Source organism: Rhinolophus ferrumequinum, chromosome 9, assembly GCF_004115265.2.
Source record: "Rhinolophus ferrumequinum isolate MPI-CBG mRhiFer1 chromosome 9, mRhiFer1_v1.p, whole genome shotgun sequence".
Lineage (NCBI taxonomy): Eukaryota > Metazoa > Chordata > Mammalia > Chiroptera > Rhinolophidae > Rhinolophus > Rhinolophus ferrumequinum.
Genome location: NC_046292.1, coordinates 77,306 through 100,816, shown reverse-complemented (window position 1 = coordinate 100,816; position 23,511 = coordinate 77,306). Strand labels below are relative to the sequence as shown.

The following is a 23,511-nucleotide window of genomic DNA, read 5'->3' as shown; positions in this document are numbered from 1 at the left end:
TGTGGCAGCACAGAGCAGCACACAGCAGCCCACAGCAGCTCACAACAACCTCCGGCTGCTCACGGCAGCACAGCTCCAGGGAGAGCTGTTGTTCACAATCTTAGCTGTAGAGGGCGCAGCTCACTGGCCCGTGTGGGAATAGAACCAGCGACCTCAGCGTTAGGACCTGAGCCACTGGGCCGGCCCTTCAGCACTTTTTTTTTTTTAACTTTTATTTATTTCAAGTGTGTTTTTATAGGATCCATCAGCTCCAAGTCAAGTAGTTGTTTCAATCTAGTTGTGGAGGGCGCCGCTAGGTTGGCCCTTGTGGGGATCGAACCAGCAACCTTGTTAAGAGCATCGCGCTCTAACCAACTGAGTTAACTGGCTGCCCCTTCAGCACCTTTTAACAGCCAGTGACCCTCCCTCACAAGCTGTTGTGATAGTAAAAAGTGCCCAAATTTATTTCTCAGTGCACCTGGGAAGGGAGGTACAACCCCCAACTGAGAACTGATGTTTTGGAAAATATAACTTGGAGATTGTGTACAAAGTGAAGAAAAGGGATCAGATTTGGGCGGTAGGGGAACTGCAATGACGCAGTGCCATAGTCAGCTGTCTCCACTCCCAACCTGCAGCTGTGTCCTCATCACACCCTTTTCTGTTCAGCACTTTGCTTAGCTCCTTGCTTTAGGACGTCCCGGCTGTGCCTGAGGACCTAGTCCATCTGTTGTTCCCAATCTACTTTGTATCTTTGGCTTTGGGGATATTCTTTTATGTTTAAAAAGTACCCATCCCCTCTTTGTTTGCTATCCCCCCAGAGAAAACCACTTTCATCTCTTGGCTATTTCTCTCTGGGTATTTGCCCCCATGTATCCAAATAACCAGCCTATTCTATTGCACCTTGATTTTTACCCCCAATGATGATGATTCAGTATAGAAGCATGAAGATTTAATGGTTTTTCACACCTTCCTTATCTCTGCCCACACCCCCAACATTCTAATAAAGTTGCTTCATACTTTTGGTTAGATTTGTCTTGAGATTTTACATCTTTATGACTGTAATTTCTATTCACAGATAAATCATGCAACTATACAGTGGGTAGTTTTGGTTCATAAAAAATTTGTTTCGTCTTGAATTGTTTTATCAGGCCAATTTTCCCTGTTCTTGTAATTAATACAATTATCATTAATTTAACCTCAGACTCTTTTTCACGTGTCTATTCTGTTGGTACATTCAGTGAAATCAATAATTCTGCCAATTTCATTTTTCCGTGTCTTTTGATTTGCTCCAGCATAAACTAGTTTCAAGACCTGGATGTACAGTTTTTTTCCCTGAATGTCCTATCAGATTTTGCTTCCTATTTTTATTCTATGTCATCTTTTTTTCTTGGTTTGTTTTATTGGAGAACCTCTTCAAGTTGCTTCCTGTGGCAGGGTGCATGCATATAAATTTTGAGACCTGGGCCTCTGAAATGTTTATACTTTACTCCTGAATGTCCTTGTTTTCTCTTCTCTAGTGATGTTAATGAGAAATCAGATGCCGTGATAAATTTTGTTCCGTTATATGCATCTTTGGTTGTTGTTTTGTTTGTTTGTTTCTCTGGAAGCTTTTATTAGCTTCTATCTGTCCTCAGTATTCTGGAACATCACAATGATGTTTCTGAGTTTATTTTAATCAATTTGTCCCTGGGTATTCATTAGTACTTTATTCCTAAGAGGACTGTAAACTAATTTGCAATGTTTTCTGCTGTTTCTCCTAAGCTTGGCAGTATTTGGCACATAATAGTTATTCAACAATTATTTATTAAATGAATGTAATGCTTAGAGATTCCATCCAACCTCTATATTTTGCTCATTTTTCCTTTAGCCTATTTTGCTTTCTTTACCCATTATGCAAACCTTTTAAACTCAAAACCATCTTTAATTACTATCAGTTCCCTTTGCCTGTCTTTATTCTTAGTTTTACTCTGTTTTCCCCAGTGTTCAGGAGTTTGGGGACATGTGCAGAGATTTTACTTATATTCAAATCTGATATATGTAACTAAAATAATACCACCATGACATGGCATTTTTAAGGCAATTTTATGCTATACCAGAATCATGTTTTTATTTATAACACAGTATTTTAATTTCTAGACAAAGTCTGGTAAATGGAGAATCACATGGAATGGCCTCAGGGAAATCAAGGCAACTTGGGAAGTTCAGCAAAATACTGTGAACACACTGCATTTGGAAAACTATGTCTTCTTACTTCAGATTCTGTTTCCTCAAGACAAAAGCTTTATAAATATGATACACATGGAAAGAGTTTGAGATATAGTTTAGATTTCGGTAGTAATTATGGATTGCATGTACAACGGGAGTCATTCCAACATTCTAAACATGAACAAACTGTTATTGGAATAAAATACTGTGAAAGTAATGAATCTGGAAAAATTGTCAAAAAGAGGTCACCACTCATCTGCCAACAAGTGTATATGGACAGAAATGCCTTCAAATGCAGTTACTGGGGAAGGTCTTCAGCAGCAAGTCACCCCTGGTAGTCCATGAGCGAACTCTTGCAGAAGAGAAAACCTACAAATCTAATGGATGTGAGAAAGACTTCAGCAGCAGGCCTGCCTCACTGCACACCAGAGAACTCACGCAGGAGAGAAATTGCACGAATGCAGTGAATGTGGGAAAGCTTTCCCTTTCAATTCACAGCTCATTATACATCAGAGAATTCACACGGGTGAGCACCCCTATGACCAGGTCATTTCACACTACAGATCCCATTCAGGTCAGAAACCCTATGGGTGTAATGATTGTGGGAAAGCTTTTGGGTTGAAGTCACAGCTCATTATACATCAGAGAATTCATACAGGAGAGAAACCCTTTGAATGCAGTGAATGTCTGAAAGCCTTCAATACAAAGTCAAATCTTCGGGTACATCAGAGAACCCATACAGGGGAGAAACTTCATGAGTGCAATGAATGTGGGAAATCCTTCAGTTTTAAATCACAACTCATTATACATCAGAGGATTCACACAGGAGAAAGCCCATATGAATGCCATGAGTGTGGGAAAGCCTTTAGTCGGAAATATCAGCTCATTTCTCACCAGAAAACTCATGCAGGGGAGAAGCCCTATGAAGGCAGTGACTGCAGAAAAACTTTTGGGTTGAAATCACAGCTCATTGTACATCAGAGAACCCATACAGGGGAGAAACCCTATAGTTGTAGCGAGTGTGGGAAAGCCTTTACGTTCAAGTCACAGCTCATTGTACATCAGGGAACACACACTGGGGTAAAACCTTATGGATGTAACCAGTATCGAAAAGCCTTCAGTTTGAAGTCATAGCTCATTGTACATCAGAGAAGTCACACAGATGTCAAACGCTATGGATGCAGTGAATGTGGGAAAGCCGTTAGGAGCAAGTCCTACCTCATTATACACACGAGGACTCATACAGGAGAGAGACCACATGAGTGCAATGAATGTGGGAAATCCTTCAGTTTCAATTCACAACTCATTGTGCACCAGAGGATTCACACAGGAGAAAATCTGTATGAATGCAGTGGCTGCGGTAAAGCTTTTGATAGGAAAGATCAGCTCATTTCACATCAGAGAACTCATGCAGGGGAAAAACCTTATGGGTGCAATGACTGTGGCAAAGCCTTTAGCAGCAAGTCTTACCTCATTATACACATGAGAACTCATTCTGGAGAGAAACCATACGAATTTAACGTGGGAAAGCCTTCATTTGGAAGTCACTACTCATTGTACATGAGCGAACTCATGCAGGGGAAAATCCTTATAAATGCAGTCAGTGTGAGAAAGGCTTCAGTGGAAAATTACGGCTTCTTGTACATCAGAGAATGCATGCAAGAGAGAAACCCTATGAATGCAGTGAGTGTGAAAAAGCTTCATTAGGAAATCTCAGCTCATTGTACATCACAGAACTCATTCAGGGGAGAAACCCTATGGATGTAATGAATGTGGAAAAACCTTCTCTCAGAAGTCAATTCTCAGTGCACATCAGAGGACTCATACGGGAGAGAATCCCTGTAAGTGCACTGAATGTGGAAAAGCCTTTTGTTGGAAGTCACAACTCATTATGCATCAGAGAACTCATGCAAATGAGAAACACATTGAAGAATTAAATGTCAGAAACTTTCTCTCAAAAGTAAATTCACAGGAAATACCAGCAAAGTGATATAGAAGAGAAACTCTATAAATGGAATCCTCATATACCATAAAACTCATACTGAACAGAAACCTCATAAGCACATAACATGTAGAAGGGTATGCACAGAAAGCTGTTTTTATATGTAAAAATCATATCAGTAAACGCACACAGGAAGTCCATGAATTCATGTTTATACAGGTGAGGAACCATATGGATGAAACGAATGCTGGAAAGCCATCTTTTAATATGATAAAATTCTCAAAGAGGAAATTCCATAAAGCAAATGAATATAGAATACACTTCTTTGAAATTCATATTTTATTAAATACTAGGATTTTTATGGGAGAAAATATAGAACCAATGAGTGGCAGAATTGTCAAAATTAGAAAAATTTTAGGGATCAGAAGCTCATATTGTGGGGAAACCATGCTATAAGTTAGGGGAAGTCTTTATCTAGAAATGACAACGCTTTGGCAAAAAGAAATATTAATAAATAAATGAGGATTTTTAAAAGTGTCAAATGGTGTAAAGCCTCAGCAGCAAGTTTCCCTTCACTATTATTATTAATTTGGAAAAATAATTTACAAGTTATTTTAAGGGAAATTATGTTCCAGATATTCCAAACTTTTATGAAAATATTGGAGAAAACATTCATAAGTATAAATATGTTCACAATAAAAGTTTTTTTGTTTGTTTTTGGTTCTTTTTTTAATTTAAGAAAGTAAAAGTAATCTGGGTGAGAAACATATCACGAGATTTCCAGCGCTGTTTAGATGTTGTCTTTCTCTGTACTACTATATGAGTTGTGTATAGTTTGGCATTTTACTTATCAATGCCACATATGGTAGACACAGTACATACAGTACCATTTCTCAGGAATTTCTACTCTGCATACAACATTCCTAATAAATGCAATTTTTAACTAGAATAATATAACTTATTAAAAATACATTTTAGCAATAGATATCTTTTCTATGGTTTTGTAACCTTTAGTTATCTGTATTGATATGGTGCACATTTCATTCTGCCCTAACTGGTTAGATCATCCTGTTTTCGTAAGAGTAACACTCCCTCACAGAGTATGCATTCATGATGGGGCCGTCATTCAAGTTGCCCTGCCAGGGATGTGGCATCATCACCAAAGTGGGCTGAGGTACTCTGGACTTTTAAGTTTTTAATGGACTTCTTAAGTACAGAAAAACAAGCTGAACTTTTGCTCTCTCGTGGCATCTTGCTACAATTATTAATTAGTCCCTTCTATGTATATTACCCAGTATTGCTTTAGCTGTTGTCATTTTTAATTTTAGTTCACTTTATTTTAGCTGTGTGGTATGTTTGTAATACATTTCAGTGATGCTGGAATATGTACGTATAGTTGTAGTCAGTGGTGAGAAATCATTCTGCCAATTGCTTACTTACAGTCAGTTTTCTTCACAACCTCACCAGTTTCCTTACACGAATGAGCACTAATCTGGAAAGAGTTGGGTCCCTGGCAGTTAGATTAGGACTATCTTAGAATATGAAGATTCAAAACTGCAAATATTTCTGAAACACTCGCCACTGTCTGCTCTTTACTTCAGGAGGGACTCCATCTCTTACCAAAGAAACTGTTTCTTCCATGAAGGAAGTATCTAATAGTTTCTGAATGACCAATCCTTACTTTGTTCAGCTCCTTATACAGGAGACACTCTCAAGATGTCTGGGCTGAAGAATGATGATTAACAGAGGTTAGAGAAAGCTTGGAGAAACGAAGAATTTCAGATATTTGTTAAAGTATATCCCCTAAATCTGGAAAATATCATGAATATGTATTTTGTTATTGATGTTCCAAGAAAGGTACACACATAGTAATAAGCAAGTGGCCATGCCCAGTAGAAGGCAGGAATGTTGACATATTGGGGGAAATGACTTGCAGGTCATATTTACGAACACAGAAAAATCCTAAGTGGAATTATAGCAAAATGCATCTAACAATGTCTTATTTTTTTAAAGCCATGACATTAGTAAGCACAGCAGATCACTAGTAGTGAGCTCAGCATCCCATCCCTTCATTACCAACAGAATCACTGTAGTTTTCCTAATGACAATATGATCAGCTATAAAGCTACATTTCTCCATTTTCTCTGCAGTTGAGTGTAATTATGCTACTAAATTTTGAGTAATTATATGGAATTACAAGTTGCTGAGAGGGTCTGATGCGAAGGTTCTTTAAAAAGAAAACGACTGGGGAAAGCCCCAGTGTCCTTCAATATTTCCCCTTTTTAGTGTGCAACACATGATCACATGTCAGCAGCCGTCTTAGAACCTGAATTCACCTCGAGGATGGAAGCCGTCTGCTCTAATGCAATGGAGATTGACTTGGTTGTCTGCTACTGATGGAGCTGCTACACCCACCTAGACTACAGTATCTGGGTGTCTTTTACACAAAAGGGAAATGAACGACCTTGTTTTAGCCCCTTTTTGGAGGGTGGGCGGAGAGTTCTGCTATATGCAGTTGAATCTGATCTTAATAAAAACACATTAGGATGTTTGGAAGACAATATTAGAAAATCATTTCATAAAAATAACCACTACCAAATAAAAGAAGAGCCATATGATTATATCAGTATATGTAGATAAGTCATTTGATAGCGTTTAAAACCCATATTTAAAAATACTAGGAATAGAAATTAACTCTTTTAACTTGGCATGAAGGATGTTCCAAAAACTGACTAATGCCATATTGATGGTAAAATAATAGATACATACCTCTGAATTAAGAAAGTTACAAGGATGTTCGTGACTTTTATTGAAAGTGGAATGGAAACTAACCAACCTGAGAAAACAAAAAGTTGTAAGGAATAGGGGGGTGAAGGCAGAAAAAAAATTCAATTTTCAACCATCAGTTCTTTTGTTCTGCTTCTGGTTAAACAAACTGGATAAACTACAAAATCAGAAGACAACACAATGCTAAGACCAGAAACCAATGAAGTAAACAGTAGAAGGAAATATAAATGACACTGTGCACATAAATTTGACAACTTTGATGAAATAGACTTAATTTCTGAAAGACCGACTAAGCTCACTTAAGAAAAAAATAATGGGTAACTTGAATAGCCCTACATCTATTAAAGAAATTAAAGTCAGAGTTAAAAAACCTCCCAACAATGAAAAAATCCAGGCTCATGTCATTTCACTGAATTCTACCAAATATTTAAGGAAGAACACCAGTTCTATACAAACTTTTCCAGGAAATAGAAGATGATAAATACATTTTAACTCATTTTATGAGGTTAGCCTTACACTGATAACAAAACCAGACAAAAAACTATTAAAAATAAAGCACTACAAATTTTCCTTGTGAACATAGATGTAATAATCTTCAACAAAATGCCAGTTAATCCATCAGTTTATAAAAGGGTAATACATTGAGGCAAATGTGAGTTTATCTTGGGAATACAAAGCTTAGGCTGATTCAGTACTCAAGATCAAATCGCTGTAAATCATACTGACCTAGGTTTTTTTAAAAAGGGATTATTGCAATAGGTGGAAAAGCATTTCTTGCATCCCACAGTGTTCATGATAAAAACCTCCGCAAACGGAATAGGAGTTAGCTTCCTCGAAGTAATACAGCACATCTAAAAACATGTCTACAATTAACATCATCAGGGTGAAAGACTCCCTAGCCTGGCCTGAGACTGAGAACAAACCTAAGAATCTACTCCTACGTCTCTAATTCAGCATCCTACTGGAAGACCTAGCTGGTCCCAGGTAAAAAATAAGTAAAACAATATAAAACGAAAAAGGATACAGATTGGAAAGGAACAAAGATAACTTTATTCTGAGACATGACTGCCTTTACTGAAAATCCTTTTTAAAACTTACAAAAAAGGAAAAAATCCCACCGTAATGAGTCAGGTTAGCAAGACAGCAGAACATAAAAGCAGTATTCCAAAACCAGTCATATATACTTGCAATGTAGAATAGCAAATTTGGATTAAAACTCAGTACTATTTATGACAGCACCCAAAACCCATGAAATACTTAAGTATAAACCAAAATATATGCTGAGAAACGCAAGACGATTACGAAGGGAATAACCATGACGTAAATGACTGGAGTCATTGATAAGCCACGTTAATGGATCAGATTGCTGGTGGCTACGTGCTCCAACCTGGTTTGTAGTCAATGCCATTACAGGCAAAATCCCAGAAAGACTCTGAATCCGAAATTTACATGGAATAGCAAATGAGCTAGAATACTCACAATTTTGAAACGGATAAACTTGCAAGGCATATTTGATTTCAAGACAAATCATTGAGTTACAGTAAAGATTATGGTATCTGAAAGCTCAGACACTGATTAGTGAAACAGAAGGGAGTCCTGAGTAAACGTACACATTATTGTCAATCGATTTTTGTCAAGTTTCAAAAACAATTCAACGAACAGAGGATAGTCTTTCAAAACGGTGATGCTGGAACACTTACACATCTGTATGGAAAAATATGAGTCTTCATCTACACTTAACACCATATATAAAAATTAAGTCGGGGCTGCCCCCTCTCCTGAAGCCCCCTCCCCTGAAGCCCCCTCCTGAGCGCTGCGGACGCGTGAGTCTGAACCCCTAGCCCCGCGCCCTCCAGGGGCCTCTGCTCCAACCCTGTCTCCTTGGGGTTTGTTTTTGAAGGGCCCATCCTGCGGCGGGGGCCAGGGTGGGGGGTGTCCGCACCAAGCTGCGTCCCCAGCAGGGCTGTGGCTCCGCTGTGCACCCGGACGGGTACCCTAGGGTCAGTCAAGGGTCACAGCTTCCTCCTCCCCCTCCCGCCCAGCTGTCGCCAAGGCGAGGGGTGGCGCGGCTTCCGCACCCCGGATTCCACAGATCCCCCGCAAGGAGCCCAGGGGCCAAGGCCCCGAGTCCCGAGTCGTCGGGCGGGGCCCTGGCCGGGATTGGCCGTGGCATCGAAACTTTGTAGCGACCGCGCACCTTCCGCGCCGCCGTGGCGCCTCCTCCCCGTGGGTGCGGGCAGAGCACGTGAGCGCCAAGCGCGGAAGTGGGACGTGGGCGTCGGGGAGTGGGGCCGGGACGGGCGCTGCGGCACCGATAGCTGAGCCGCGGGCAGGGGCCTCGGCCTCCGCGGGGGAGCAGCGCGCCCCGAAAGGTACGGTGGCGTCGGGCCTTGGCCAGGCATGGGCTGTAGGGGGTGAGGCTGCCGGCAGAGCCACGGGCCCGTCCCTGTCCCCTGTGCCCCCGTCCGGGACCCCTCAGAGTCTGTGGTCCTGTCCGCCCGCGCCCGGCCCTTAACCTCGTTCCGGCCTTTCCCGAAGCCGGTGGCGTGGGCGGAGCTCTCCCCTCCCGCCCCCCGTCGAAGCCCCGGAGCCTCAACTCCCTCGAGGACGCGGGGTCCGGGGCGTCCTGCCCATGGCGACGCGGAGAATCGCGGCCCTGAGTCAGGACCCGTGAACCGCGCCAAAGCCCGGAAGCGGCGGCGCCAGGCCGTGTCTGCGCAGCCCTGGGCGCGCAGGTGTCACGACCTTTGTGGAAAGTGGCTTGGCAGCATCTAAGAACGTCGCTGCCCCTCAGCTCTGCCTTTAACCGCAGTTCCGTGGAAATAGCGTAATTGTGAACCGAAGGTACAGTGCTGGAAAAGCGGGCACGGCCGGGAGGTGTCTAACCAAGTTCGGGCCCCGCTTTCCTGGGATGCTGGGCAGGGACGCGCACGTGGGCCAGGAGGTGCCGTTCCGGCCACGGTTCTGGCGGGCCTTCCAGCGGTCTCTTCTGTGCTTTAAAAGCTAGTATATGCATGTATGCACAGATTTGCAAAAAAAAGGAAAGGCCACAAAGGCTTGGAGTCCGAGTCGCTATTGCTTTTGTTGGGGGTGCGGGCAGAGTGGGCTTTGGGGTGTAATGGTCCGTGCTCTTTGCTTGGACACTGAAGCTAGCCTGCTGAGGTCCCCACTCTGGGACCCGTGCAAGTTGTCAGCTCTCGGCCCGTTGTCCTGAGCGGACAAACGGAGGGACTTAGTACCACCACTGGAGCAGTTGTGAAGGCCAGGTAGCCCGAGAATGGGCCCCGGGAGCCGCAGCAAAGTTCATCCCGTTGTACAGTGTTTCTTAAATTCTTTTCGAAATTTGTGTGATTATGGCAAGCTTTAAATCTGCGTGCTTTTCAAATTATAATTTTTTTGTTTCAAAATCAAAATAGTTAAAACCAGACAGACGGTACCTAGTCCGGATCCTGCAGGCCCCATGGCTCCTGTTTGCAGGAATGTAAAGGGCGTCTGCCCAGCGCCTGGCCCATGCTACTTCCTAACCTCTGGCAGAGATGCCTAACCGCTGGCATCCATCTGGCAGATGCTGGGGAAATCTGATGACCCCAGCACACATGGTCCCCGCCTTCACTGAGCCCAGAGAAGTAGTGAACGACATAACTACGTGTGAATAAGAATATGGTGGAAACAAGAGGGGAGGGGGTACTAGAGGAGCAGGGTGGGGCCGCGCAGGAAAGGTTCAGAGGTGAGTGTTGTCGCAGTGACAGCATGCATCTCAGCAGCCCTGGACTGATGATGTTTTGGGGGTACTGAAAGCAAACACCAGTGGGCCTCTGGTGCCCCGCTTCCTTTTCTCAGGTGAGCTCTTGTTATTGCCACATTACAAGCGTCAGGAAGGGCTTCAGAGAGCTGGTCTGAGGATTGCTGTGTAATCTGCCTGGTCAGTGCTGACTGTTGTCCGTGACCGTCATCTTGTTTTCAGAGGGGTGCAACTCGTCGCACGATGCAGAGCTTCCTGAACCTGTTGAGGGGTGGTGGGGCTGCCGACCTACCCTTGGAGGAGCTAGTGACTTTGGCAGGCAGGGTGCGCCGGGACCTCCAGGACGACCCCACCCAGGTGCAGCCCTTCGTCACCACCGTGCTGGACAGCCAGCTCCGCCTGCAGCTCCTGGGCAACGTGCAGCTCCTGGGCAACGCGGACGTGGTCCTGGCATGCGCCTGCGAGCTGGCCCAGCAGGAGCAGCACCAGGCTGCCTGCCAGCTGCTGGAGGTAGGACTGGCCGCCAGGGAGGGGTGGGGAGGGGGGTGCTATGACTAGCCAGGATGGGCTGCTCTCACTTCTCTCAGTTCGAAATCTGTTGGTAACCCTAGAAGGAACTACCCATTTCTCAAACTCTCACTGCCAGCTGGTCCTGGCTGGAGCGCTGACATGCCAGTCGGCCAGACCAAGTCACGCAGACCCAGAATCTCAGCCTCTTAGCCGCAGGTCTGCAGTCGAGACCGCTGAAACCAAAGTATCTTTGTTACTCATCTGGTGGGACTTGGACCCTCAGCTCATTCTGCATCAAAACCGGACCCGCACTGATGTGAAGCTATTTATGGCCTTTATTTATCCACTTAAGGTGACAGTGGTGCATTTTGCTATGTAAATCCTGGCATGTTTGGTTGCAGGATGCTGCCTGCCTGACTGTGCTTGGTGGTACATATTATATAGTATGTGCCTGTGTTACTTCCTGAAATCTGAGAAATTCTGAGTTCTAAAATACATGGCAGCTTAAAGGGTTTCAACTAAGGGGTTTGGGGGCCCGTTTTTCCGTTTCACCCCATATTACAGCCCAGGCATAATTCATGCAGAGTTTCCCTTCAAGATACTCAATTCTTTCCAGTCCTTTCTGTTTCCACTCCCTCCCCTCCAAACCAAGGGTATGCTCCTGCCGCTCCATCCGCTCGTGGCAGCCAGAGAAAGCAGTAAACCTCTGGGGTTTTCCTGGGGCGCTGGCCCCAGAGCCTGTGGTCCACGCCTGCCTGCTCTCCAGTCTCCTTTCCAGACGCCCCCAGCTTCCTCCACAGTGGTCACGCTGGCTTCCTTGCTTTTCCTAGCATTCCCGAGACATTTCTTTGTCTCAGGATCTTTGCAAATGCCATTTCCTCTGTCAGAGTCTGTTGCCTTCCTCCCTTTCTGCTCTAAGTGTCACTGCGTCTAGATACTGCCCCTTTCTCCTCCAGTGTGGCCCATGTCCCTTCCCCCTGAAACCCTCCCTCTGTTCACAGTGAGACGCCTGTTGATTTGTGGGTCTGTGCGTCATCTGCCCGTGCCCCCCCATCCCCGCACTGCAGGCCCCACGAGGGAGGAGCCGCCACAGTGTGCTCATCACAGGAGCCACGACACCCAGCGTAACAACTGGGACAGACAGGGGCTCGGTTTTTGAAATCTGTCCAAGTATATGGAGGAAGTCCACGAACAAGGACTGCAGAGTTCTAACATCTGCCGTGAAGGCGTAGTGATGAGATGCATGAATGACACCAGTGAAGGAAGCTCCCAGGAGACGCATTATAAACTCAGTCTGATGGTCCAGAAATGTGTCTGCTGAGCGGCTGTGTAACTGAGACCTGAGAAACACAATGAGGCCACCACCCCAAACGCATTTCCCACCCATGGCCACGTCCTGCAGGCAGGGAGGTTCCCGTGTGGGTTCCCTGATGGTTGTACCTGAGGCTGTTGGCTATATCCTGGCCCGAGACCGCAAGTCACCACCCAGAAAGGGGCTTTTGCTGATGCTGTGGCAGGAAAGCTGAATGGCTGTGAGCACCTCCTAGCAAGGAGGGCACTGGAGTCAGTTAAAGGTGAGAAGCACACACTGCAGTGTCGGCGGAGGTGAACACCAGGCGTCCTCGGCCATCATCCAAGTCTGGCCTGTGCACAAGTCACAGAATCATTGAGCTGTTGGTGGGCACAGACCAGGACCCTTTCCTCCCACTTGGCTTGGAGGGCACTCGCTGAGCAGTGGAGGGGCCAGCCCTGCCGGGTGGGACAGAGGGTTTTCACAGGAGATGTGCTCAAGCTCCGATCAGACAGTGTGGCCCATGGCTCTGCCTGGTGTGTGGCCGTCACCTGCCTCCCCTTTGCCTCATGCTCCTCACCTGTAAGGAGTGACTGAGGGCCAAGCTCAGCTTGTGTGCTGACATGAATGGTTGGCTACTGGGCCTGGTGGGGACCGGAGCACAGGCCCTCTGGCCCACGTGCTCACTACTTAGCACACCAACAAGCAGCTCCTCCCAGGGTTGGGTGGGTCGGATGCCCGTGCTCCAGGGTAGGTGATGCTGGCCAGGTCTCAGCAGGCTCTTCTTGGCAGGGTTGCCGGGTGCCAGGAGGCAGCCAGGAGCTGGTGCAGCTGTGGAACGACATCCACTACGGTCTAGTCAAGAGGAGGCTGGGCGTGGACACGCTGACCCCTGTACAGAAGTTCCGCTGTAGGAAGAGGTACCCAGTGGCCTTTGTGCTTGTGTCCAGGGACTCCTGAGTGGCATGCCACCCAGCCCACAGAAGGGCTGGAATGAAATAGGGGGCAGGAAAAGTCAGATGAGGCACCTGGTCAGGCAGTGGGCTGGACACACAGCGCACTCACCACCTGCCCACATGTCAGCGGAGGCAGCTGTGCCCAGCACCTAGGCAGAATTGTAGCTGCAGGGGAGCCACTGCCCAGCAGGGAGGGTCCCAGCACCCTGGCCTCACCCTTGTCTGTGCTCGTGGGAGATGCCCGGCATGTGCCTCAGGTCCTCTAACTGCCAGTCAGGAGGCTCTGCAGGTGCCGCAGTGAATCCCAGCACCGCCCCTCAGGGCTACAGGATCTTTTAAAGAGGGTCAAAGGTGACAGTGCTCCAGGCATTGATGAGATATGTGTGGTGCTTAGAAGGCTGCCTGGCACCCAGTAGACACTAAATCAATGTTAATTATCACCATGACCATTATCGGTTCTGAGTAAACGTTACAACCACTAACTATTATTACTGTCATCAGCACGCTGAGACACAGAAGTTAGTGACTTGCCAAAGGCTACACATGAGAGAGGTGCAAAACCAGGATTCCAGCCAGGACACAGACCGGAGAGCCTTTCTTCTTGATCTTGGTTGTTCCCCACTGGTCAGGAGGAGCAGATCTCAGTCTGAGCTCCTGACAGCCCAAGTGCCAGGAGCTTTCCGTTGATGGCCTGGTTCCTGGAAAGAGAACACATGGATCCCTTTTGGACCAGACAGAATTTTTTCATGGTGCCCGCCAAGTCAAGTGAGATACGTCCTCAAAGCTGGCAGTTAGTCAGCCTTGGGGTCTTCAGGGATGCAGTCCCGTCCCTCCATAGAAGCGCCGATCACCTGTCAATAGTGCCATTCAGTAAAGTCAGTGATGTGGTGACCAGAATACAGTGTTTGTGAAGAAGCCCCTTGTGCTTGGGAGAAAGACTGGGCCCTGCTCTCTAGGAGCTGACACTGGGGTGTGGACGACAGACAGTAGTCCAGGAAACAAAGTGCATTCTATAATTCAGCATGAGGAATGCTAGACAGAGAATGCATTCTGAAGAGGATGTAATGCATTGGTTCTTCGTTGTGGGGAGAGGCTGCAGTGCATGCCTGTCCAGTCCTTGGAAGAGAGGCCTGAGCAAGGGGATGGCGGTCATTGGGGCCATCGGAGGGTAACATTGGAGTTACAGCAGATGATCAGTGCAGGAGTATAGACTGGAGGAGGGGTTGTGTTAAGACAGATTCTGGAGGACCTGCTCACAGGTTGGATGTATCGGAGGAAAAGAAAGAATGAAGCTGGATCCAGTGCGCTTGGCCTGATTGGCTGGGGTATGGTAGTTTCTAACCAAGATGCACAGGAGGGGGCTGGGGGCAGAGTTGGACAGCTGGGGCTCGAGTTCCATTGGTATTGGGGATGTGTGGGATGCAGTTTGTTTCTAAGATTTTATTGGGGAAGGGGAACAGGACTTTATTGGGGTACAGTGTGTACTTCCAGGACTTTTTCTCCAAGTCAAGTTGTTGACCTTTCAATCTTAGTTGTGGAGGGTGCTGTTCAGCTTCAAGTTGTTGTCCTTTCAGTCTTAGTTGTGGAGGGCGCAGCTCAGCTCAGGTCCAGTTGCCATTGCTAGTTGCAGGGGGCGCAGCCCAGCATCCCTTGTGGGAGTCGAACCGGCAACCTTGTGGTTGAGAGGATGCTCTCCAACCAACTGAGCCATCCGGGAACTCAGCGGCAGCTCAGCTCAAGGTGCTGTGTTCAATCTTAGTTGCAGGGGGCAGAGCCCACCATCCCTTGAGGGAGTCGAGGAATCGAACTGGCAACCTTGTGGTTGAGAGCCCACTGGCCCATGTGGGAATCGAACCAGCAGCCTTCGGAGTTAGGAGCATGGAGCTCTAACCGCCTGAGCCACCGGGCCGGCCCCCGTGGGATGCATTTTTGATGTCCACGGAGATTTGTTCGTTTGGCTTTTGGATATGGAGTCTTGTATGGACAGGTGCTATTTGTTTATAACAGTACAGGTGTTGCTTTCTTTTGCAAAAATTAAAATATGCACAACAGTAAAGCATAACCACCCTCAATATCCTCATGGTCAAGTTTCAACCGTCATTGGCCATTTGTCACCTTTGGCATCTCATGGAGTGGTACTGGAAGCTCTGGTGAGGACTCTGAGAGCCTGTGGAATACAGCGTGGGTCAGGCTACCAAGCTTCCACCCCCTACCCCCCCACCACACCCTTAGAACTTGGCTGCACAGGAGTGACCAGTGAGATGAGAGGAAGTGCAGTGGTGCTTAGTGTTAGGCAGCATTCAGGAGAAGGGATGTCTGTAACCACCTCCTCACTGCCCTCATCCAGGAACCCACCGCCCTCCTCCCTCTGCCCAGGGGGCCTGAAGAGCCGGAACTTCCCCAGAGAGGTCCGAAGGAAGTTGCATGACTTCGCCTTGGGTGTGAGCGCCAACCCCAGCAAGGATGAGCGGGTAAGAGCTGATGAGAGCTAGGCCAGGCAACCCTCCCCTTAGCCGACCCCGTCCTTAGGGGACACCCCCCCGCTTCGCCTCCTGAGTGGCCTGTCTGCCAGGGCACTGGTCTTTGGCTCTCCTTGAACTCTCCTGGGGAGAGGAGCTACTTGGCTAGCAGACCCTGACAGGTCCAGCCTTCACACGTGGAGGGTTTAGTTTTCTTGCGTGAGTTACTAATATACCCAGTCACGTGTGGCTTCAACAGATGCTCCCTGAGCACCTGCTGCGGCTAGGCCCCGGGGTACCAGGGTGAGGAGTGTCGAGTCTGCTTCGTGGAGCTTCCGAGGTGGGGGAGGTAGATGCCCGTGGAGCCCAGTACGTGCAGAGGCAGGAAGCCGGAGGCATGGATGGGGAAGCTCGCAGGGAACAGGCTACGGGGCAGGAGGAAGTTTCCTGCGGCTCAGAAGTCTGGGCCCGCTCCCTCTGTCCGTTTCTCTTCTCAGTCCAGTAGGCAAGGCTCTGCTGTTTGCTCCACGTACTTCTCTTCCCCATCCAGTCAGCAAACCTTTCCCAAGTGATCGCTCCGCCCACTTCTGGTGTTTGTCCAATCAAGGGGACTGTGCAAACAAGGGCTCTACTACTCCTTGTTCCCTATCCAATTAGCAGGGCTCTCCCCGCGTTCGCCCGCTTCTCCCATCCAATCGGCAGAGTTCTCCCAGTGACTTCCCCGCCCACGTCTCTCCCGGTCCAATCGGCAGGGCTCTCCAATTTGGGCGGCTGAGCCAGGTGTTGGCTCCTAAGGAAGGACAGGGCGCTGGTGTGAGGCCGCCGCGCGCTCCAGGGGGCAGTGGCTTGGTGCCCGCCGCGGGAGGCCCGCGGCGCGAGGCAGGAGGAGGCCGGGCCCGAGCACATGTTGGGCGGCGCAGCCGGCCTGTCCGCGCCTCCGGCCCGCACCCGGCCTGCTCGGTGGCCCCCGGCCTGCTCGATGGCTCTGCTGCGCTCCGAGGGGCCCGCGACCCGCTGCCTGGTGACAGCGCCGCCGGACGGAAGGCCTCTGAATGGAAGCAGGCTCGAGGCCGCGTTGTTTTCGGCAGGAGAACCTGGCCTCCGAGACCAGCTTAACCGCAGAGCAGGTGTACAACTGGTTTGCCAATTACCGGCGGCGCCAAAGGGCGGGTCTGCAGCGCGCGGCGCCAGCAGCCGCCCCTTCGGCCGAGGACCCTAGTGCGAGGGGCCCGGAAGTCCCGCAGCCCTCACGCTGCCGCCGTGGCCCTGGGTGTGTGGACAGGCCTCAGTGGTTTGGTGAGTGGCCCGAGGGCCCCAGCGTCCTTGAGGTTGGGGCCTGATTTCTGACGCCACTGTCACTGCATCCTGTGCTTAGGGTCAGGCCTAGGTCCGTCTCTGGTTGTAGGGACAGCCCCACGCCCCAATCTGCACGTCCAGGGCTTCACCGTGTGAGGAGCGAGAACGCTAAAGCTGAGGGTCACGTGGGGCTGCCGCCCCGTTTGCGTTTAGAGGTTACTGCGCGGCGGGCCCAGAAATCAGTAGATTTGGGAAGTGAGCCAGGGGCGTTGTAACTATGGATTGTGGTTCAGACCAGAGAGCTATTAAGGGACAAACAATGTTGGGATGTCTCAGTGGTGACACCCTTTTCCAAACAGCTGGGCTACTCAACCTGCTGGGAAGGAGGCTGGAGCTTGAGCGTCACAAAGCCTCCCCTCCCATGAGATCTGCTTTCCACAGGAGGTGAGGACAGGGGGCCTGCACAGTCCCTGGAGACCACCCAAGGGCTGTGGGGGCCTCTGGCCCTGGCCTCGGACTTTCCTGGAGACGAAACTGTGCCAAACCCACTGGCTCCCAGGTACTGCCATCCTGCTCAGCTCCCCCATCCTCAGTAGGAGACCAGGCCTGGGTGGAGTGGGCGTGGGAATGCTGGCGCCAACCTGGCAACCGGTGCAGTGGTGATGAGAGCAGAAACAGCTGTGACCGCAGCGGTTGGGGAGCCACAGCCTGACTGTGTGTGTATTGTGGAGAACGGGAAAACGACGTAGGAAGACAAACACGCAGGCTTACCTTCTAAAGGCCAGCGCTGCTTTCTTGTGAGGTGTCTGTTTCTGGTGTTTTGTATGGTTTGTGTTTTGTTGGGTTGAAAACAGCTGCATTTCTTGAGTTCCTGCTGTGTGGCAGGCCCTGTGCATTTCCTGCGATGACGGGAGAGGACAAGGCGAGTGCTGGTCCGAGCACAGGGTCAGGCCACATCCTGTGTAACCGTCAAGCCGGGCACACTTCTTCTATTTATGGTGTGACATCAGCATCTCCAGTGACAGGAGCGGGGCCTGGCATAGCATCCACACCAGCACCACCCAGGAGTGTGTCTTTAGGCAGCCGCCCGTAACCTCTCAGTGTCTCTCCCTTCTCACCTGTGAAATGGGGATAGTTTAGGATCGGCGTGCAGGTTGTGGCAGAAATGACTGGGGTTGGTGGTGGGTGTTAACGAAGGCTTGGGGGAACCGTCTGAGACGCAATGAGCATTTGTGGAATGTTCGTGATCTATCAAATGCTGCTTCATATTCCTTTAAGATCAGCCATCATCCTTTCACAGAGCTGTTAGGCTCAGGTTTCCAGTCATTGTGTTTTTCAAGTGTCTCTAGAACCTGTGCAGCCGCAGGGAGACCAGTGACGGCAGCAACATCAGGGTGTGCTGGGTTCCAGTGCCTGGCCCAAGGGGGCCTCTGCCCACAAAGGGACAGTGTTGGCTGTGTCTCAAGTTTTCTGCAGAGCGGTGACCTGTACCCGGAGGGGCCCAGCCACGATCCTGCCACTGTCCCCGCCGTCTGCCCTCTGGCTGCTGGCAGCAACGACATGCTGGACCCCAAATCATGGCTGCTGTCCCTTGCACTGGCATCCTCCAGGGAAGGTTCCCTTCAGACTGGGCAGCTGGTCCACAGTCATGGGCTGGACTTCATGACGCGCCCTGCAGACACTGACATGGCTGAGTCCATCGCCACCCTCGTCGAACCCAGCCCCACAGGTGGGTCCGTCCCAGACAGAGCATGGGTTTCTGCACAGAGGCTGTACCTGCTCGGGTCCCTGGGGGCACAGAAGTGAGGGAAGTGCCAGGACTTTCCACGGGAACTGTGTGGGTTTGACTAGACCCAGAGCCGATGTACTGGAACCGATGCTCTTCCCACAAACATCCCAGATAATACTTCTCATTTTTTAATTGTCAGAATAAAACATGCCCATGACAAAAGATAGGGCAGTGAGGAAAGAGTTAAAATGAAACAGCTGCCATGGCGGCACTGTCCCCTCAGCCCACATAAGTTACGCCACCAGCACCTGCTACCACAGAGGTAAGCTTAGACCCCCACCTCTCATGTCACCATTTAGATTCTGACCTAGTTGTCATTGCACCCTAAATGCCTTTAAATGATACACGCGGAGACTCATGTTTCTTGCCCAGCCGTGCAGTAGCATGTGTAACACCACATCTTGTGAGGCAGATGCTCATTGTGAACTCAGCTGTCACCCCCAGTTCTGAGTCTCTGTGGTCGTGTATATGTCCCTGGGAGATTGTGGTAGCCTTTGTTTTTTTCTTACATTGCCTGCTTTTCCACATTCTTCTCCCAATATTTCAAGTGTTCCATCTAAATACTTGCTGGGACTTTCTGTCCCATCCAGGTGATGTGTCCCTAGGCTGGCTCAAGGCCATTGTCCCCACGCAACTGCTATTGCTTCCCTGGGTTTGCTCCCATGTGTCTCGAATTACAGGTCTTGTTCTCTTTGCTGATACCTTTGTTACGACAGAGAATGTCTCTGCAGTGAAGCGTGCCTGCAACGTTAATTTTCCGACAAATGTTGTCAGATTGTCTGTAGTCTGGTCTCCCATTTGACCAACAATTTCGCAGGGACAGACGTCAGAGTTTACAATACGTTTTCCCTTAAAAATCTGAAGGTATCGTGTCACTGTCTGCAGCACCCGGTGTGGTTGCTAAGCCACGTGTCATTTAATGCTGCCTCCTTTGTAGAGCACCTGTTGCAGGTGACACTGGTTAACAACATGATTTTCGGGCGTATGGGATCACAGTCCGCTCTCTGTGCACTCCGTGTGCTCTCAACACCAAGTTTCTTTCCTTCCGTCTCTGTGTATTTGCCCGCCCTCACCCCACTCCTGGGGATCACCGTTCTGTTGTCTGTGAAATTGTTTTGTTAGTTCATTTGATACTTTTTTGTTTTATATTTCGTCCACGGATGGATGGATAAAGCTGGAAAAGGAACTCTGTGTTTTAAAGACTTGGTGTTCTGGACTTTCACAGTGGTGGTCCCAGATGTGAGTCTTTCTGAGTCACTTTGCTGTTAAGCCCTTGCTTTTAAAACAAGACAACAAGTTCTCCTTAAGCTGTGGGTGTTTTTTCCTAATATTCTTGGATAGTTTTCTTGATTATTCCCTGCCTCAGTTCTCTCTTTAGAACGTTATGTGGATATTGGAAATCCTACAGCAATCTCTCAGAATGCCCGTCTCGTTTGTTATGTTTTGTTTTTTTGTTGTATGTTTTTGAAGGTATTTCTTAAACTCTGTCTTCCAATATTTTATTTTGACAGTTACATATTTTAAGAGAATTCCAAGTTCTCTTTTCTCATCTCTGAATTTTCCTTTCTTCATAGCTCATGTTACTTCTTATAGTTGCAATATCTTATGTTTCGCTGCAGGTCATAATGAGAATTTTCAGAAACTTGCTTTGTTACCTGAAGGCAGGACTGTTGGGACTGTGAGTTCCTTTCCTTGAGTGGAGAAGGCTGAGGGGCCAGAAGGAGGAAGGCGGGAGACTTGTTCTAGGTGCAGCCCTTCCATCGATCATGTCAGCCTTGCATTTCCTGCTGTCCATTTTTTCCCAACCGTCAGAGACTCATGTTTGTCTGTTGTATTTACTAACAAGGCTGGAGTGGGGACAGTTGCTGACCCACTTCCTACTGGAACTGGGGGAGCTGGTCTTTATACCAGGTGCAGTCAACTGCGAAATGGTCAGGCAGGTCCTCGGGTGTGAGCAGGTCTGGGCCGCCGGCCAGCATGTCAGGTGGTCACTCTGTCCGACTGAAGGAAGGACGTTGTGAGCCTGGGGCAGCTGGCCTGTGTTTTGGGTCTAAGATCAGGAACTCAGGGCAGTTTTACCTCCAGGCAGACTCAGGGCAGAAGTGGACCCTCCTTCTCAGGTCACTTTGCTCCTAAATGTCTGTTGACCCAAAACTGATGGAGTGAAAGGTATTCTGAGATACTCTGTGAAACATTTTAAGAAGAGAAAAAGGATAAGATAAGGTAGCGATGCTTTGTACCTCAGTGAAATCATGCTGACACCTACGGTGAAAGGTGAAAAAGACACACAGAAGTGCATTGCCCATGTCCCATCCTCGCATGGGGCGGCAGCCAGGTGGGGACGGTATGAGGTCTGGAATGACAAAGCAAAATTCGACTTGGCTTTGGTCTCTGGGAGCCTGAAGAGGCCTTTGAGATGGGCAGCTGCGGCCTGTCCTTCCTCAGGGAGGCCGAGGCCGGGGCAGGTCCCGGCCGTGCTTCCCGGGGGCCATGCCCCTTCCGCCCCACATCAGGTGTGGCATTTCTTCCTGTGCAGGATTCGCGGACCCCGTCAGTGGCAGCCCCCAGAGCACATACCTGGATGAGGGTCCAGGCACCAGTGTTAGCCGGGCAGAAGGGCAGGCAGGCAGCTACCTGGTGACGCAGGCTCCCGAGTTCACCCAGAGGTAAGCCTGGCAGAGCCAAGGTGCAGACGTGCCTGGTGCAGAGGGGGCAGTTTCCTCGGGGACATCACAGAAGTGGACGGCTCCTCCCTGAGACTGCCCTGGGCCCCAACATCCTCTTTCTGGCAGTTTCTTCTCTCCAGACAAAGGCGTTAGTTTCTGAGCAGCATAAAGACCCTGGTTTTATATTGCAAATCGCACTTTGGAAGGGGTTTGGGGGTGCCGTGGACGGCCTGTATTGTGGCTACGGGGCCAGGACAATGTACAGGAGACAGCAGAGGAGACACGGGAGCCTGACGGGTCCCCAAGACCAGGTCCCTGGGGCTCAGGGTTTCCCTCAGCTGGCAGCTGAAGGCCAGGTGCCCAGTGAGGGCGGGGTTATGGGGGGACATTGGGGTGCAGTCCCCAGGCCGCAGGCTCTGCTCGCTAGAGCAGCTGGGTGTCCATGACCAGGAGCCGAGATGGAGCAAGTGCTGCCGTAGGCGCTCCTGCTGGCGTGGCCTCTGCACTGGCCGTCTCAGCCTGGACTTGGAAGCCACAGCACGTTCTTGTTCTGACCTGATGGCCTTGATTCCTTTTCAAACACAGCTTCGTTGCGAGTCATTGGCACGTAGTAAACCATCACGGTTACATGGTGCAGGTGACAGTTTTCTGAGTGCGACTTATGCGCGCCCTGAAGGCCGTGAGCCATGACGGCCATGTCCCACCTCCACGCCCGCCGCCCCAGGACCACTGCCCGCTTCCTTTAGCTGCATGTTCTAGAATTTCATAGACGTGAACTCACACAGCTTTTGGTTTCTGGGTCTGGCTGCTTCACTGGGCCTGACTGAGGGCAGCCCTAGGCCTGTCCCTTCTGTGTGACCTTCTCCTCCCTCACATTTCTGCTCGCCAGCCCTTCTCTGTGAGCCTGCTCTGACTCGCTCTGTCCCACCCAGCCATGTACCTGAGGTGTCACAGGCCCCTCGAGTGGCCTGCACACCCAAGGACACCGTCCCCGAGAGCATCTGGCACTGGAAGGGCTCCCGGTCCTCACGGGGCAGACGGTGTGACCGGTGCTCCTGTGACTCAAGGCCTGTCCTGAAATGGTTCTTTTCCAGCTTCCCGGAGCTGGTGCCGGCCACGTCCACCTTCTCTGGCCCTGCATTCACCATGGAGCTGAGCCAGCCCCTGCCCTCCAGCCAGGTGAGGCTATCCCGCGAGGTAGCATGGGATTCCGTCCCAACTCCTGATTGGCTCACTTTTGGGGTGAATAAGCCGGTGCAGGGAGGCCTCAGGCCTGCATGTGGGTGGAGGGGAGCCAGGGGTGGGACGTGCGGGAAGGTGGAGCCAGGCAGAGGGGCCCCTGTGTGCACTGCCGTGCTGGCTTTCCAGGTGCAGTGGCCCGACAGCCAGGCCTCCAGCGATGCCTGCTGGGGGGCCAGGATGCTCCTTGAGCTGTCAGGGGGCAGCCTGGACTGAGCTGCCCCTCGGAAGCTAGGCCAGTGCCCCAGGGGAGCATTCAACACAAGTCACAGAGCTTTACCCAGCTGAAGAGTGCGCAGTGGGGCTGTGCTCAGAAGCGCGGGGCTGCTTGGCCCAACATGTTTGCAGTTTGGTTGGCAGCTCCCAATACTGGATGAAGCATTTGAGAAATGTCTTTGAGCTCAGAAGCCAAAGCTGGGCCCGTCCCCCTCAGGCAGTGGCCGGTTGCACAATCACCCCTGGGCAGTGAAGGCCTGTCCAGAGCCGGGAGCCTGTTCCCCTGCCGGCTGCCCCATGACTTGTCCTGTGACAAGGGCACACTTTTCCCCCCAGAGGTGGTGTGGTCGGGGTGGCCCAGGCAGGGTGGGGGTTTCACCCTCAGGTTGTCATTTACTATGTTTGCAAAACAAGTATTCAATTAAAGTTCAATG

General features: G+C 49.7%; 1 protein-coding gene across 1 annotated transcript; it reads left to right on the top strand.

The window, feature by feature from the left end:
• Positions 1–8,228: 8,228 nt before the first annotated feature.
• Positions 8,229–23,077, top strand: ANHX (anomalous homeobox). Its single transcript, XM_033113673.1, has 15 exons — positions 8,229–8,233; positions 8,814–8,913; positions 9,006–9,285; positions 9,393–9,640; positions 9,726–9,857; positions 10,878–11,165; positions 13,249–13,376; positions 15,760–15,883; positions 16,960–17,162; positions 17,555–17,568; positions 17,612–17,726; positions 18,634–18,896; positions 21,493–21,622; positions 22,555–22,801; positions 22,991–23,077. Exons 1-15 carry the CDS (start codon positions 8,229–8,231, stop codon positions 23,075–23,077), a joined length of 2,364 nt encoding a protein of 787 aa, XP_032969564.1.
• The last annotated feature ends 434 nt before the right edge of the window (positions 23,078–23,511 follow it).